This window comes from Laccaria bicolor, genomic scaffold (genome assembly GCF_000143565.1).
Source record: "Laccaria bicolor S238N-H82 LACBIscaffold_13 genomic scaffold, whole genome shotgun sequence".
Lineage (NCBI taxonomy): Eukaryota > Fungi > Basidiomycota > Agaricomycetes > Agaricales > Hydnangiaceae > Laccaria > Laccaria bicolor.
Window position 1 is genome coordinate 142,340 of NW_001889884.1, and position 15,824 is coordinate 158,163.

At 46.1% G+C, this 15,824-nt stretch overlaps 4 protein-coding genes across 4 annotated transcripts; 1 reads left to right on the top strand and 3 right to left on the bottom strand.

The window, feature by feature from the left end:
- Positions 1-1,132: 1,132 nt before the first annotated feature.
- Positions 1,133-1,780, bottom strand: LACBIDRAFT_297983 (uncharacterized protein; the record flags this gene model as incomplete). The annotated part of the gene is made up of 3 exons (XM_001881561.1): positions 1,133-1,427; positions 1,479-1,587; positions 1,657-1,780. 3 exons carry the CDS (start codon positions 1,778-1,780, stop codon positions 1,133-1,135), a joined length of 528 nt encoding a protein of 175 aa, XP_001881596.1.
- A 235-nt stretch (positions 1,781-2,015) lies between these two features.
- On the bottom strand, positions 2,016-3,508 carry LACBIDRAFT_297984 (uncharacterized protein; the record flags this gene model as incomplete). The annotated part of the gene is made up of 5 exons (XM_001881562.1): positions 2,016-2,430; positions 2,488-2,666; positions 2,722-2,928; positions 2,975-3,301; positions 3,356-3,508. The coding sequence occupies 5 exons, from the start codon at positions 3,506-3,508 to the stop codon at positions 2,016-2,018; spliced, it is 1,281 nt and encodes a 426-aa protein (XP_001881597.1).
- Positions 3,509-5,924: 2,416 nt separating this feature from the next.
- On the top strand, positions 5,925-10,213 carry LACBIDRAFT_327520 (uncharacterized protein; the record flags this gene model as incomplete). Its single annotated transcript, XM_001881400.1, has 17 exons — positions 5,925-6,087; positions 6,152-6,270; positions 6,310-6,412; positions 6,436-6,520; positions 6,924-7,041; positions 7,093-7,348; positions 7,403-7,506; positions 7,537-8,064; positions 8,117-8,325; positions 8,429-8,569; positions 8,795-8,836; positions 8,942-8,972; positions 9,434-9,479; positions 9,520-9,533; positions 9,642-9,678; positions 9,993-10,019; positions 10,068-10,213. 17 exons carry the CDS (start codon positions 5,925-5,927, stop codon positions 10,211-10,213), a joined length of 2,169 nt encoding a protein of 722 aa, XP_001881435.1.
- Positions 10,214-11,078: 865 nt separating this feature from the next.
- On the bottom strand, positions 11,079-12,809 carry LACBIDRAFT_297987 (uncharacterized protein; the record flags this gene model as incomplete). Its single annotated transcript, XM_001881563.1, has 3 exons — positions 11,079-11,403; positions 11,472-12,332; positions 12,379-12,809. The coding sequence occupies 3 exons, from the start codon at positions 12,807-12,809 to the stop codon at positions 11,079-11,081; spliced, it is 1,617 nt and encodes a 538-aa protein (XP_001881598.1).
- Positions 12,810-15,824: the final 3,015 nt, after the last annotated feature.

Here is a 15,824-nt window from a genome sequence, read left to right on the forward strand (position 1 = left end):
AACGGGTGTAGTGCGTGACATGTGACAAGCAAGTGTGAAACAAACAATGCAAATCTTGACCTCACCACAACCTCACCAGGTACTTTGCGGATTGCCCCGTAAAGTCGCGTCGACGCGTCCACTTATGTTGACTCTGCGAAATCCTCAAACCGCTTGCATTCTTACCTGCGTTTTCTCTTATGCCCACGCTCTTCAAATGCATTGCCTGCCCTCAAAAGTTCAGGGATAATCGCGGCCTCAGTGTCCATCAACGATCATGCACCGCATACAGATGCCTCTCAACAAGATCTCTTGGCTCCAAGCGAAAATCAAACGCCCACAACACAGGAAATGCAAAAACACGAAAGAAGAATGCAGATTTGACAGAAGAAACCCCCCGACGCCCCCGTATGCAAGGAGTTATGGTTGGCATGGGTCAGAAAGAGACTTACATTGGGTATATCCTATTTGTTTCGGTATGTCTTTCCTCATTACTGATACTCTTTGAGAAGACTCGGAGCTGCGAGAATTCATCAACAACTTCGGTGATTCCGATGACAGCCGTGACGTAGAATTATAAGATTGTACATTCTTTCCTTTAAAATTTCTTGTACAAGCCTTCCGAGATCAAACATCATTATTCGGAGCAGAGTTGGTTCCACGTCGTTGGCGCTCAATTGTATCGCATCAGTTGGATTGATCACTAGTGTTCCCTCCCATTACTCGAGGTGATCCACGGATATCAAATTTGGACATGGTAGCAATGCGTTCATTCCAAGTCTTCATTCAACTGCGGAAACGCTCTAAGCAGCTGCTCTTCGCACGGCCCCCTAAATACAAAATCGGCCCTCGCATCGCCTTCACTCGGAGCGATGTTAAAAACGGCAACCTCGCCTTTATGCCGCTGAACGCGAAAGCGTACGTGGAGGCTGGTCTAACCTGTATCATGTATGGTATTCAGATATTTCCTTCCGAAGAACTTGAAAGCAACTTGAAAGTGCGCAACACTTACCGTCGAAGATGTACCAACCACAAGGCATAGATCAGCTTTATAAACAATACTATTAACGTTCTCATCAAGCCTATACGGCGTCTCATCGAAAAAAACGACACCGGGCCTGGCGAGGGCACCACACGATGGGCAGCGGGGTAGTTATGATTCGGGAATATCAACTTCTTTCGAGCCTGCATCGTGATAGCTTCCGATGTTTGAGACGTCTAGAGAAGGACAAAGAGGGTTGGAAAGGTCCTTTGCGCAATAATCGCACTCGGTGCATTTGACATTGAAAATTCTACCGTGCATCTGAAGAGCAGTCGTTGACAGCCCGTCGACGTTCTGAGTGATGAGGTGGTACGTTTTAGCAGCTGGGGCCACGGTTTTTAGAAAGCTTGGGACTGAAAGCTTGGCTAGGAGGTTGTGTGCTTTGTTTGGACGCGTCTCGAAAGCTCTGAAATTCAGATAAGCGACATCGGAGGGTTGATCTTTAGAATTTACGCACTTGACTCGACGGTAGTGATAAAATTGCCACACAAGGGAAGGGTTTGTGGCAGATGCACTTGGTGTGGCCAAACTTGTCGCATCCAGGGATCTCCATAGTCCTCCTCCATCTCTAAACGTAGGTAAGTATCCCTGATCACTCTGTCAGAGTAGCGGCCACTCATCTAGCTCTGTCTCACCTGAAGCGGCAGACAGCCCAGCACCAGCAATCACGATGACGTGTTGAGCCGTCCGGGTTGCGGCTTGAAACACTCTGAGTAATATCTCTTCTTCAGTCGCTTGTGTGGTGGGCGTTGGAGACATGTCTGGGTCATGTGACGATGTTGGAAAGTGGTCCGGCTCCGCTCTGCTGCAGAGTAAAAAAGATACTTGGTGGGCTCGTAAAGATAGATGATGGCTTTCAGGAGGGCGACGACTCCCTTTAGGCAACAAATAAGTACCATGAAAACGTTGCTCCGCTTACCAAAACTGACAATTGACGGAAAACCGCGTTACTAGTTACAGCTAAAATACATACATATCCCATTCACCCACTCAATTACAACCTCAAATTAGCACTCCCCAGTACCGTCTCAAGCTTAACATTCCCCCTCCCCTCCTCCCCATCCCCCCACCCAACCGACCCCTCAACACGTCCTCCCCCATTCCCCCTCCTAACCTCAACCTTCCTCTTCCTCCCCTCCCCCGCTGGATCCCTCACGTCCTCATCCACAAAAACCTTTGCACCGAATGGTGTGAGGGAAGCGTCGAGTGTGAAGGTACCTTCGTACGTTGGATGGAGTGACACGTCTATGGAAGCGAGGGAGGTGCGTGCGTTGAGTGAGAGGGAGGAGTCGAGTGGGGAGGAGGGAAAGGTGAGGGTTAGTTTGGCGAATGATGTTTGGGTGAGGATGGAGTAGTTGCCTCCTGGTGAGTTTGAGGTGGTGGTTAGGCTTATGGACGCGGTTATTTCGCTGTATTGGATTTTAACACAGAGGCTTGGTGTGAAGTATGAGAAAGGGAGGACGTACGCGTTACTCGTCTTCATCTCTAACCGCGTAGCTTCATCGCTAGAACTAGAACTGGAAAGCCCAAGAAAGACGTTGATGAGCGCGTTGGAAGTGATGAGGGATAATGCGCTCGAAGCGTTGATGACGCCTTGAATTGGGCTATGGGAATTCTTGATTTCTACGTTTCCCCCATTCAATGACTTTCGTTGGTTCGTTAGCTGTTCCAAAGTAACGCATAAAACGAAACACACTCACAGCTACGTCAACACCCCTATACTCCGTCCCGAGTACGATGGATCTAAAATAGACAGTATCACCGAGCTCCCCAATCCAATGTTCGAACGACGGCATGTCCGTTTCGAAATAGTCGATGTATAACATGGCGTCGTTTGGGACGCGAGGAAGGGTTATAGTAACTTCAAATTCGACTTGACGGCTCCCCGGACGTCCTGCCCAATCTGACTTTTGGATATCGGTAAACGACCGACGAGCGAAACGAAGGACTCACGAATATACCAACGCCCACGCCCCCATCTTCTCTCGTAACCTGACAAACTTTAAGATTGTCCAAGAGTGGTTCTTCCCAATAGTTCACGTCGACGTCGACAACCACATTCTCCGAACCGGCGCCTTTGTGGGATTGGACGATGTTGATGACCCCATTTGAAAGCGACCCTCGGGAGATGCAGAAAAGGGCTTTCGAAGAGAGTGGTAGGGTGAAGGTTGCTGGAATAGAATACGGAGCTGGATCTTGGGCATTGTTACTTGGATTGTGATTCAATTCGGCGCAACGGTCAATTTGGACGTTGGGCGGTATGGGCCAGTCGTGTTCTCGCTACGTAGGAATTTCTTTGAATTTGACATACCGTGTATAACGGAGAGAACATACTGATGAGGAGAGGTATGTCTTGAACAAGAGCAAAACACAGCCTGTGATCAAGAGGAATGGCCAACTGGCAATCCGTCGCTTGTGAGAAGTGTGACCGTTGCTCGGAGGAAGAGTAAATCCTAGGTCATCGCTAGAGAGCGGCTTGGCTTCCATTGTGACTACACAAAGTTCAAGTTGAGTATGCTGGACGAACGTGAATTGAACGTGAACGCATCTTGCAAGGCACGTTGCCACGGTCACTACAAGTCACTCATCGGCGCTAACGTTATTTGGCTTGAACGAGCCGGGCCAAATTCCCTTGAAATTACCAAAAATCTCAAGTAAGGTGAAAGGCTAAGTATGCATAAGTATGCAGAGTCCTCCAGCCGCACCACTCGCAAAGCCACCGAAATTCTCTTTTTTTTTTTTTCATTCGCCAGGCGTTGGCCAGGCGAGAATTCTTCAAGTTCCCACGGTGCCTGCGACTCGCTTGACTTCATCAGGAAAATCACATCACGTGTGGCACGTGTGGCACCACGCTTCTCATTCAAACCACGCTCAGCCACACTCTCACAAACAATGATGGGGACATTATAACCTGTGGTGGCGAAGGGTGGCGACACACCCACCACAATCTCATCATAATTTCACTATGGGGCCACAAACCCAACTTCTGAATCATTGCACCATACTGCCCATTGCCAAAAGAAAGATCATTTTTATTTTTATTATTACTATACTACATACAGAAACACCATGTATATAACGGACGTAACACCCACCAGTGCCCCCTTTTCGTCCTTTCCATCAAGAATGATATCGATCTCCCTACTTCCTCTCAACTCGTCGTCGTCCTGTGTCATCACTGTGTAGTCGTTGTCCTGTGGGATACTCGCTTCGTCGTCGTCCGTTTCGTCGTCTGGTGTTGTCGCCGTGTCATCCTAGGTCATTGTCACGTCGTTATTGTCCTCGGCCAGCGTTGCATCATTGTCGTCCTCGGTCATCGCCGTGTCGTCTTTGTCCCGGGCATGGTTGCACCATCATCATCGTCCTGTTTCCATGTTGTCATTGTCCACTGACGTTGTCAACCCGTCGCCATGTTGTCCCTCGTCGTGTTGGTCGTCTGTCGTCATGCTGCGTCGGTCCGCGGCGACAAACAACAAATTGATCATGGTTTCTCGTTTGGTTGCGATGTCGGCGATGTGGCACCTGGGTTGTGTGTGATAATGGGAGTCGGGGGGAGGGTTATGTTAGCTTACCAGGATTGGTGGTGGTGCTCATGGTGAGTATATACTGATGTAAAAGCCAATTCAACGACCTAACGAATTGATAAGAATAATTCAGGACACAATCACGGGAAACTCACTGATCATCCTTGATGCGGCCCTCCTCCGTGAGATCCATGAGGTCCAGGTTCACAATGTCTGTGACAAAGGTCAGGAATGAGGTGGATGAGGGTGAGATGGGAGCATCATAAACATAAGTTGGGACAAATGTGGAACAGCAGATACTTATCATCATGTCTTAAAATACACAACAACGAACGACATTCGTCGTTTGGCTACCACGTTGTCAGCGACATGGCACCTGGGTTCTGTGTTAGGAAGATGTGTGGTGGGGGGCTCACCTTGGCTCGTCGCAATCTGTTTCCGTTCGTGGGTGCTGGTCATCATTTGCGTGGATGGTCGTAGTCGAGATTGGATGACGCTGGTTCATCTCAGTTTGTGGGCAGTCATGGGTTGTCATTGGCGTTGGCTGTCGTTGACGGCGTTGTTGGAGGTAGTGTGGCATGGCATTGCCACATCGTTGTTGTGGGGGATTGATTCGGGGCGGTCGGGTGGTTGGATGATGGTTGTTGTTTGCCACATCGCCGACGGCGATGTGGCACCTGCTTCTCTTGTTAAAAAGGGGGAGGGGAGGGTAATCAGATAATTCACCTGGTTGTCCGTCGTTTGTTATCATTCATCTGTTCTTGGTTGCCACGTCGCCGACAGCAACATGGCCCCCTGTGTCTTGCGTGAAAAGAGGAGAAAGGGAGAGAGTTCCAGTTGCTGACCTTGAGTAAACAGATGGACAGTGACGATGACATGCGTCATCACCGTCTGGTCGATGTGTCACGTCCGTTGATGTGCCAGGTCGTTGTTGTTATTGTTGGGTAGGTCGTTGTCGTTGTCATTGGTGTGCAGTGGTGGTTGGCGGCGAGTTACCAAACGTGGTGGTGGTGACACGGTGGTTGGTGGAGGGGGACTACACGATTGGGGAAGAGAGGAGGAGGAAAGAGCTCAGCGGGAAGACTCAGAGAGTGGAGGAAAAGTTCACAAATCCAAAAGTTTCCAAATTTGGATGTTCAACATGTCGCGTGATCGATACTTACACATGCGACAACAGAATCAGATCGTGGCATGAACGATTATTGTGACGCGCATGCTCCCGCATGGCTCAATTTATCCAGAGATCAAAATTATGGCGGTGTGGCGCCAGATCCATCACTCCGGCCACACTCCGCCACGCGATCACGACGTGCCACACATATGTGATTTTCCTGATGTTTCAACTTCCAACTCTGCGAACTTCGTGCATTCCCCAAACGATGGAGTACGAAGGAATCATCGACCATTTCAATCCGATCCTTCCGAATGCTGGAATTCTGCCTTTCAATGGCCTGGAAACTGCCCGTGAGCTCGATGAGGTCTACGAGCGCGTTCTTCCATTCGACTTGACTCAGACACGGCATGGCCCGATGTTCCAAAATGGTGAGTTTCGAAGCAACATCCGAGGAATCACAGATCATACTCAACGCCCACACTTTTCCTACAGGCAATTGGTTCGCGGGTGCGATAAAGCGCAGGAGGAGGGCAGAGATCAAGGCTTCAAGAACGATTTCTTTAGATAGTATATCCCGTGCTCTGATTCTTCCCACTGAACTTCTTCTCGAGGTCCGTTTCTAACGCCTCAGAATCTCGCCTCATAAACAGATTGAGCTAGATCTTCGAATTCCTCTATCCTATCGACCTTTATTCCGTTATACGCTCAACGAAGAGACTCAGGAGTACACTGTTGGATCGGGGGGCGTCGTCTGTGTGGAAGGAAGCGTTTAACAGGTGTTCTGATGTTCTCCCGGCGTGTCCTCCGGACATCTCTGAACCGCGATGGGCTTCTATATTGTTTGGCCCGGCGACGTGTGATGTAAGCTGTTTCACTATCGTGTTTAAAAATTTGATCGTTGGGACAGTATTGCGGGCTAAAGGGCGCCATGATTGATTCTCATTTACGATGCCGCCTTTGCCAGTTCTGTGTGGTGAATGAATAATATATTCATTAATGTCTCTGACTTACTCGGAGGTGGTTTTCAATCAAACAGGATGATATGTATATTGAGAACTCTAGCGTTGACGCGTTGAATCTCCTTGGGATCGGGGAGGATCTAGATACATTCTGGAAATGCATCCCTCCTTCTTATCGTCAAGGTATCCTTCCTTCTATCTCATGGGATGATCCCATAATTAACTGCTGAGATAGATCAAAGGTTTTACCCAAATGTTTGGGACTATAATGATGAGCCAAGATATTTGACCTCGGATATCAGCAGGATGGTTGCGCGCTTTATCTTTTTCAACTCGAGAATCTCTTCCGGTATTCCCGATGCATCCCTAGAATTTGAGGATTTCAAATCCTTGGAAATCGCCAATGTGATTCGTGGCCATGAGGTAATACACAGCACTCCTCACTAAATACACTCTCTTGATGTCGACGGACAGGAATCAAACAGGGCCAATGCGCTTATTCTCCGGATGGGCGTTCAAGTTATGGAGGAACACAATGATAACATGAAGCAATTGTTGAAACGGTATCTTATTCGACGTTTATCATCAGAGATGTCAAGGACTGACCTTTGTATCAGCCATGCTTCTATCCTTTTACGACGCGGTCACGATCAAGTGGATTTAGATATCGCAACAGGCGAACTTCTTGATCGATATTCATACAGAGAAAGATTTACATCGAATTATCGTTGTAAGCTTAGCTTCTCCTCTCACAGTATTTTCTACTTCTAAAATTTGGATCAAGCGAACAAACAGCTTGCTCTTGAGCTTTTACGAACTTCCGAGACCCACAAGATTGATAGACTAGAAAAGCAGCGATGGTTTTTGATCTTCTACAGGCAGAAGGTAGTAAGTGACCGATATCACACTTATCAAAAGACACTTCCTCCAACTTCATGGCCAAATTTACCAAACGTGGAAGCGATCTACGAGCACGAGCCATTTGCGGCTTTCATTGCCTCTGAATCAAAAGAAGTTGGAAAGCTCCCAGAGGAAACAGTACAAACTCACTTGGCACCTTTCCTCGACTCCTGGATGCAGGTGCATGAAAGCAATATCTTGGCTAGGCTAGAATCCCCTTATGAGAACTTGGACCTCGCTGCAAATGTTTTCATCTGCGCTTCCTGCGAGAGCGAAGATGACTGCACCAGACGCCGCACTTCGATCTTGATTGGCCTGGAAAACCTACGCGCTCATTTTAAATGCATCGATCCACAGTGCGAGTTTCGATTTAGCATTTCAGGGAGAGCCGTCGCACTGGCGTTACTTGATCTTTTGGGTATGGACCCTAAAACAGTGACTGTCAGTATTTTGGACGCCAGGGATGCACGGTTTTTCTGTGAGGGTTGCGATGTTTCTTGGAAGCGGGGAGTGCTTGGTCGCCAGCCTTTGACGTGGAGGGAATGTGTAAGTTGTGCAATTTTGATTATACCTCACAGCTGATCTGACGTTTGAATAGATTTCCCATGTCATTGAGATGGAGAACACGAACTCCCACCACTCCATTACGTCTTGGGCACTTCTAACGGCAGAGGCGACCGAATGCATCAAAAGACATGAACAACCCTTCCCGAGTCCAGAGTGCGACATCTGGTGTTGTTACCACTGCCCTGAGCACTACGATGATGCAACGACAAAGGCGAACGCATTTCGCCACGCCAAAGACGAGTACGTATATATCTACTTCCACGGGTGACATACATTTGACGTGCTGGGTTTTCAGGCATTCCATTAATCGCCCTCGCGTTGACGTTGATGTGATATACGACAGGCGAAAGTTTCCCCATCTGAAGCCCCGCAAGCCTATTTCTGTCGGACTCGAACCACCAGAGATCTATCAATGTGGAAAATGCCCAGACACCATTAACCGTCTCTGGCAAATCGACCGCCTCAAACCTCATTTGCTCGATAAGTAAGTTTGGAATTGTCAGACTGCCTGGTTGTGAATTGATGATTTATCGTCGCTCCAAAGACATCAGATTACAAACCCAGGCTTGAGCGATTGGAGAGTGGTGAAAATTGTAGAAAGGAGGGTAGGGCCACACTCGGAGGCCATCGCATATCCGCAAAATGTGGAGGTGGAAAAGGGGGGGCTGAATTAAAGGGGCACAAGAAAATCTGCGTGGCATGCGTGCAGTTGCGTGGCATGGGGCACTAGCTGCGTGCATGCGTGGGGCACGTGCGTGCATACTGTAGCGTGCAATTTTATGAAGTTGCATGCACGTTCAATCTAGATGCGTGCATTATGTCTGTAGCGTACATTTTCATAAGTTCCCATTCACAGCGGACTGGGCTTACAGAAATTGGCGTGCCAGGTGTGCAAAGTGTGCAGAAGTGTGCACACTTCTCAATTTTTATTTCAAACTTGATAGCATTCTATTTTGTCTGTTTTAACTTTAGGATCCTTACACTACATTGAGACTACCATTTTTTTTAGAATATAACGTCGGCTTAGAGGTGCACCATGATACTTTTACCAAAAATTTTCCACAAAAAGTTCAAAAAGTCGGAGTAACTTGTTCACGGGTTCTCCGTGTATAGAAAAAATGTTGAAATTCCTTTATGTAGATCTTAACTAATGTAGCATATACTTTATTTAAATTTGAGATAGTACATATCTATTCTTTCTTTTTACCATGTTTGAGGGTCTTAGTTTAGGGCGTGGTTTCTTTTACTCGAGAATTGCCTGTGTTCTTCCACAGTGAATAAATGCATATCCTCCTATTATCATTTTGTGACATTCAGATTAATTTAGAGAAAGTATGATAGGTTTTAGCATCACTCCCAAGGCAATCCCCACTATTTAAGTTCTGCAGACCTGTGTATGTTCATTTACATCCTACTGCTTTATTACCCATTTAGGTAATTCTGCATTTGTGAGTGGGACGAAGGCAAGGTAGACAATAGCAACCTCTCAAAATTATCTAATCATTACTCTAGAGTCTACATTCTTTACCTCAGTTCCATGCATTGAAAATGATTAGATTTGCGTGCATGGTAAATCCACTTGCGTGCCAATGTGTGAGTCGAGCATGAGTGCATGACACTTGCATGTTGATGCGTGACTCAAGCAAGCCATGCGTGCAAGCTGTGTGTCGCCAAGGGGGTGGTGGAACGTGGATCCTGGATATAGGGTTAGGGGGGGGGCTCCACTTGGGGGTCGAAATATTTTTTGTGACCTACTTTGCAAAAGTCCTGCCAATAAGCCAAATCACGCTCCCCAAAGAAGTTGGGAAGTTCAGATGCATGGCAAACACTTAATCTATGTATTTACTGTCCGAAATTTTGACTGAGAGCCAAAAAAAGTCAATGAACTTTTTTATAACACCGCTCAGGTTCGCAAAAAGTATGGCAAAGAAGAAGTAAGTCCCTGTTTTAGATATATATTCTAATGCAATACTGTATTACAGACAAGCGTCAGGGTTTACAAGCGACACCAAGCTTCATTGTCCAGAATGTGAGAAAGAGATTCCTGTTGGAACAGGCAGTCAAGCAAATCTGCAGCAGCATATCGACTTGTATGGATACTATGGGGGTGAAGTGTTGTCGCACGTAGTAACAGATCCAAAATGTAACATAAGTACTACATACCTACTTGAGTATGTTTTTGACATAGGAACTCGGAAGTTTCCTTTTTTGGGGGATAGGGGGTAGGGGGGGTAGACTCAGGGCGCCTTAATTCGTAAAAAAAATGCGACTGTATATCTAAAATCCACGTTCCGCCACCCCCTTGTGTGTTGCTGCATGCTAGTGCGTGAGCCCATGCACGTATGCTGTTCAAATTGCACAAAAAATAAAATGTGTGTATTATAAATTGACCCACGTGTATAATAAGAATTATGATTCTGCCTGCATATATTACCTTAATCATTCGTGTTTGAATCCAAAGTTGTGTGCATGCATGTTTTACATTTGCCCATGTATTTCAACTTTGAGAGCATGTGACCCTTCCGTCCTATGAAAAACCTCCCTCCACTGACTGGGGCATTGCTCACTAAGGTAAAAAAAGGTTACAAACTACAAGGGTATAAATATAGCAGTGTACTGATGAAGTTTTAGAGGCACAGAACATGCTGTTGTCACTGTGTCTCAACTGCATCTGGCATCGACACTCTTGCATCATAGTGGACGATGATGGTAAACAAAGCCAAACTTCGTGATCTTGGGGCACCCATGTCAAATAGTTGTTCAGTTTCTGCCTCAAACCTTAATCCCATTTCGGAAACATAGCCACCCGCCTTTGTTGATTATTTGGCTTGAAGCTCAATTCGGACATTGACGCGTGCACCCCATTCACCTGAGCTTGACGCTGCAGTTACAACCTAGTGTGGAGTAGTTTACAAATCGTAATTAAGTCAGATATAAACACAGTTGAACATAATCAAAGGAATAAATACAAAACAAGAGTATAGTAAATGAGTTCATCTGTAATATGTACCCTCACGATAATAAGAGCACGACAGCTGCAAGACAGGCGGCGAGAGCATCAGTGTCAATTCTGCTGGACCAGTGGTAGGTATGGAGGCCGTATCATGATAATAGGAGCCCTGCTGTGGAGGCGCAGGGCAGAAAGGTGGAGAAATTGTCACAAGCGGCGGTTGGGATGGGCCAGAGGCAGGTAGAACAGAGCCTTGGTGATAGTAGAAGTGCGCCGGCGTTGTCAGAGGCTGTAATGACACAGCAGTGGGCAGCACAGGCGATTTAACAGCCGCTGGCGCCGTAGTCTGGCTAGGTAGGCATTGAAGACTGTAGAAGTATAATGTCAAAAGCCTCAGTCTGAGGGAGTGTATCTTCTGAATGCTTGAATTACTTACAAGGTCGTTTTCTTGGAACCCTCAACTTCAGAATCCCTCTTTGCCTTCTTCCCGCTCTGATCTCCTGCCCCATAAGCATCTCCAACATGTTTTTTCTGAGTCTTCTTTGCAGGTAACCGTGAGTGTAACATTGTTGACTGAGTCTCTGGCCAGGAATTCAGGTGAGGAGAGAGACATTTGGCAGGTGGGAGAATGTGGACACCATGTTGGACCAGCGAGAGCTTGCTGTCAAGTAGTTCTTCAAGGTTGTCATCATGAACAATGTCCGATCCTTTGCAGCGCAAGCAGGCTGCGAGCATTTCCAACTTCTCGATAACACATAAGCGGTTGAGTTCTTTATCTGCGTCGGCCCTAGTGTCTGTGGCACTGATGACCTCGTTCGAGCCAGGTGGGATATGCACCAAATCCTCGAGAGCAGGTGAGCTCGAAGGAGGGGTCTCTGATGGTTCAAGGGAGAGAGACAGCGCGTCAAGTTCAGAATGAGCCACAGTATCAGAGAAAGGGAAATGTCTCTGGACAGCGGCGATATGCTTGCAGAAGCGGATCTCAGGGAAGTCTCGACATGTGCAGTTGTACGGGATAATGTTGATGTCGTAGATGTGATCAGCAATAGAAGAAGACTTCACACGATAATGGCCAGGGTCTGACTCGTGAACATCGCTGATGGGAATAGCTTCACTGTGCTGAAGAATGGTTTTGCATTTGTGGGTTTCAAGATTAGGACCTTCGAAGCCGACAGATTCACGATTTTGCTTGACCGAATAATATTCGATGACCTTACAAAGGAGGATGTACAGCAAATGGTCAACACGGCGATTTCTACAACCTTCGAGAAATTTCCATTTAAGAACATGATGCCAACTGACATCGGGTGAGAAAGGATCGGTAAAAGAAAAAAGGGATGTACGCTTCCAAGAGCATATTTGTATCACTGCGCTCAAAGATTGCGCGATCCTTGCAATTAACTGCAGACCACATAGCTCTAAATTCGTCAGTCATCCAGTATTGGACAAGGTAGTTGTGAAAGGCTCTGGGCGACAGCCTTTGAATATCGACCCAAGCGGCTTCAAAGTTCTTGAGACACTCAATCCGAACCCAGGCCTTAAGTTTATCCCACAGTTCGATGTTCTGAGAAATAACAAGATGTTGTTGCCACGTGTGGAGAACGTGCCACCAGCAAAGAAGAATTGTTGATGTAGGAAAGTAATGCCTGAGGGCATTTATCTGTGCCAGGTCACGGTCGGTCATCAACCAGTGAGGGATGATAAGTGGGCTACGTTCTCGCAAAAGCAAAACAAAATATCCAATAGTTTCCGCTGTTCCATTTGACGCAAGCATCCAAGCAATCGGAATACCTATCTGAAATTACATGTCATATGAGTATTTTGAGTTTAATTCATTTGAAGTGAAAAGAAACGCACCGTGGCCCCATTTGTTGCACACAATCAATGTAAATAAAGTCATATTTTCATACATGGTCATATTGTGAGTGCCGTCCATGAAGAGAATGTTCGAACCATGAGCGCGATACTGTTCAAGTTGCCAAGGAGTCTGTATCATCAAGGTAAAAGTGTCGAGCCAAAGATCTGAGCCAGGAGGCACTGGACAAGCCCCAGACTTGAACCCCAGAAGACTATTAGCAGCATGGATTTTGTCTACCCACTTGAATATTGAAGTTCCGTCATCCTTATCTAGACGAATAGTCTCAGATTCGATAGCTTTCTCAATGCGTCGGATATCCGCCAAAACCACAAAGTTATTTCAACGTGGTTGGGCTTGACTAGGCTCGTAAAACCTGAGAGTGTCGACATCTGGGGTTGCTTCAAGACCACGATGGAGCAAATCAAGCTATATGTGTGCTTGGTTACTGATTTGAAGACCAAAAAAAGATGGGGACTCACGATGTGACCAGAATCGACCTTCCCACAGACCATAGCAACAATCCAATTTAGTGTTTAAAGGTTCAGTCCATAGGACCGCAAAAAACCGGTGGACCGAACTGAACCGGACCATGGACCGGTCTTTTTTTCGGTTGCAGTTGCCCCAATTTGGGGTTGGTCCAGTTGCCGGTTGCCTCATTTCGAAAATCTTTTAAAACCGTTCAAAGACCGGTTTTAATCGGTTGCAACCGGTTAAACTGTCACGTGCGTTACATAGCCTTGTAACCACGTTTATTGCCTTTTATTTGGTTTTTGTTTCATCAAAAACGGTTAAGAATTGAGAAAGATATAACCAAATCCATATTTTACCTGAGTCTCTATGAGATGTAATTCGGTTTCAGTCATAGCTATGTCAAATCTTCATTAAATCTCTTGAAAATTGGTAGAATGATGGGTATTTATATGCTTTACTATTTTATATAACCCGTTTATTTTTCAGAGTAATAATGGTTGAGATACAAATGGTTTATATTGGTCTAATAAATTATATGCAAAAAAACCGGTTTGGATCGGTCTGAACCGGTATCATGGACCGCAAAAGACCGGTCCTAGGTGGTTCGGTTTGGTTCCCTCAATATCTGGGTCGGTCCTGGACCGGTTGCGGTCCACGGTTGCGCGTTTTCGGGGCAAAAAACCGGACTGAACTGAACCTTTAAACACTAATCCAATTGCACGTCTTGCTTGAAATCCGGATGTACTTCAAGTTCTCTGCACCAATTGGATGGTTATGATCTGACTGATACTTTCCTAGTACAGTCTCCATGCCATGATAAATTTTGACGACTAGAGAACACTTGCAATCTGTGAATTTGCCGTCGACCTTCCAGTTCCACTGCAGATTCTTCTTCTCGTAATCTTTCTGCCCACCCGTTCCAGCATGAGAGCAAACATATCACTTTATTTCTTTGTAAAGCAAGCCTCCAGTAAGTGTCTGTACTTTCCGAAGCTCAATTGACAACAAGTCCTCTTCTTGTTCTCGAAACCACTCAAAAGCTCGCCAAGATGCCCATGTGTGATTATATCGCCCAGAGTGAAGATCGCTTTCGTAGTCGCCATATTTGATGTCGCAACGCTCAGGGTTAAAGTTCAAAATTCGAAGACCCGAGCAGAAGTCCAAAGAGAAAGGGTTGCCTTCAGGGCTAATCCCAGGTTCACTGACAGGAGAAGAACCACGGTATTCAAGCTGAAATGCTCCGAAAGACATCCATGGTCAGCTACTGTTGAAAATCGAGAAAACTTGTGCTTAGCGAGATGAGAGGTCCTCGCCACCGACCAGACAGTGATTGACTTGGGAGCTCCGAGGATCAATTCGAGGCATAAAACAGGGGGGAAAGATGGAAATAAATAAGTGCTCAGTGATTAGTGTTTAAAGGTTCAGTTCAGTCCGGTTTTTTGCCCCGAAAACGCGCAACCGTGGACCGCAACCGGTCCAGGACCGACCCAGATATTGAGGGAACCGAACCGAACCACCTAGGACCGGTCTTTTGCGGTCCATGATACCGGTTCAGACCGATCTATAATTTATTATACCAATATAAACCATTTGTATCTCAACCATTATTACTCTGAAAAATAAACGGGTTATATAAAATAGTAAAGCATATAAATACCCGTCATTCTACCAATTTTCAAGAGATTTAATGAAGATTTGACATAGCTATGACTGAAACTGAATTACATCTCCTAGAGACTCGGGTAAAATATGGATTTGGTTATATCTTTCTCAATTCTTAACCGTTTTTGATGAAACAAAAACCCAATAAAAGGCAATAAACGTGGTTACAAGGCTATGTAACGCACGTGACCGTTTAACCGGTTGCAACCGATTAAAACCGGTCTTTGAACGGTTTTAAAAGATTTTCGAAATGAGGCAACCGGCAACCGGACCAACCCCAAATTGGGGCAACTGCAACCGAAAAAAAGACCGGTCCATGGTCCGGTTCAGTTCGGTCCACCGGTTTTTTGCGGTCCTATGGACTGAACCTTTAAACACTATCAGTGATCCAGCAAGAGCGGGGTATAGATATACAGTTGAGTGCAAAAAGAATGAAGGTTGGTTCATTTTTCTGGTTCTTTCTAAGAATCTATTGTACCTCAAATGTATTTGTGTATTCTTTTACATCATGTAGTTGTGTTACACTTCCCTTGGTATGGACTAATTTCAGTGAAAGCTGGAGCCTTGAGAAGGTTTTTGTTCTGGAGGCCACTTTTGGCATCTGAAAAAAAAAATATGCGCTAACTGGGGAGGTAGCCAGAACATACCTCTGGTCAACCTGAATGAGCCTATCAAAGAATTAGTTAAAAATACTGAGTGGTTATGCTTGTAGAGCCTCCAGAAAATGGTCATTTTGTGCTATTTTGGTCATTTTTGGCCTGTTTTAGACAAAACAAGCCATTTTCCAATGCCTCTACA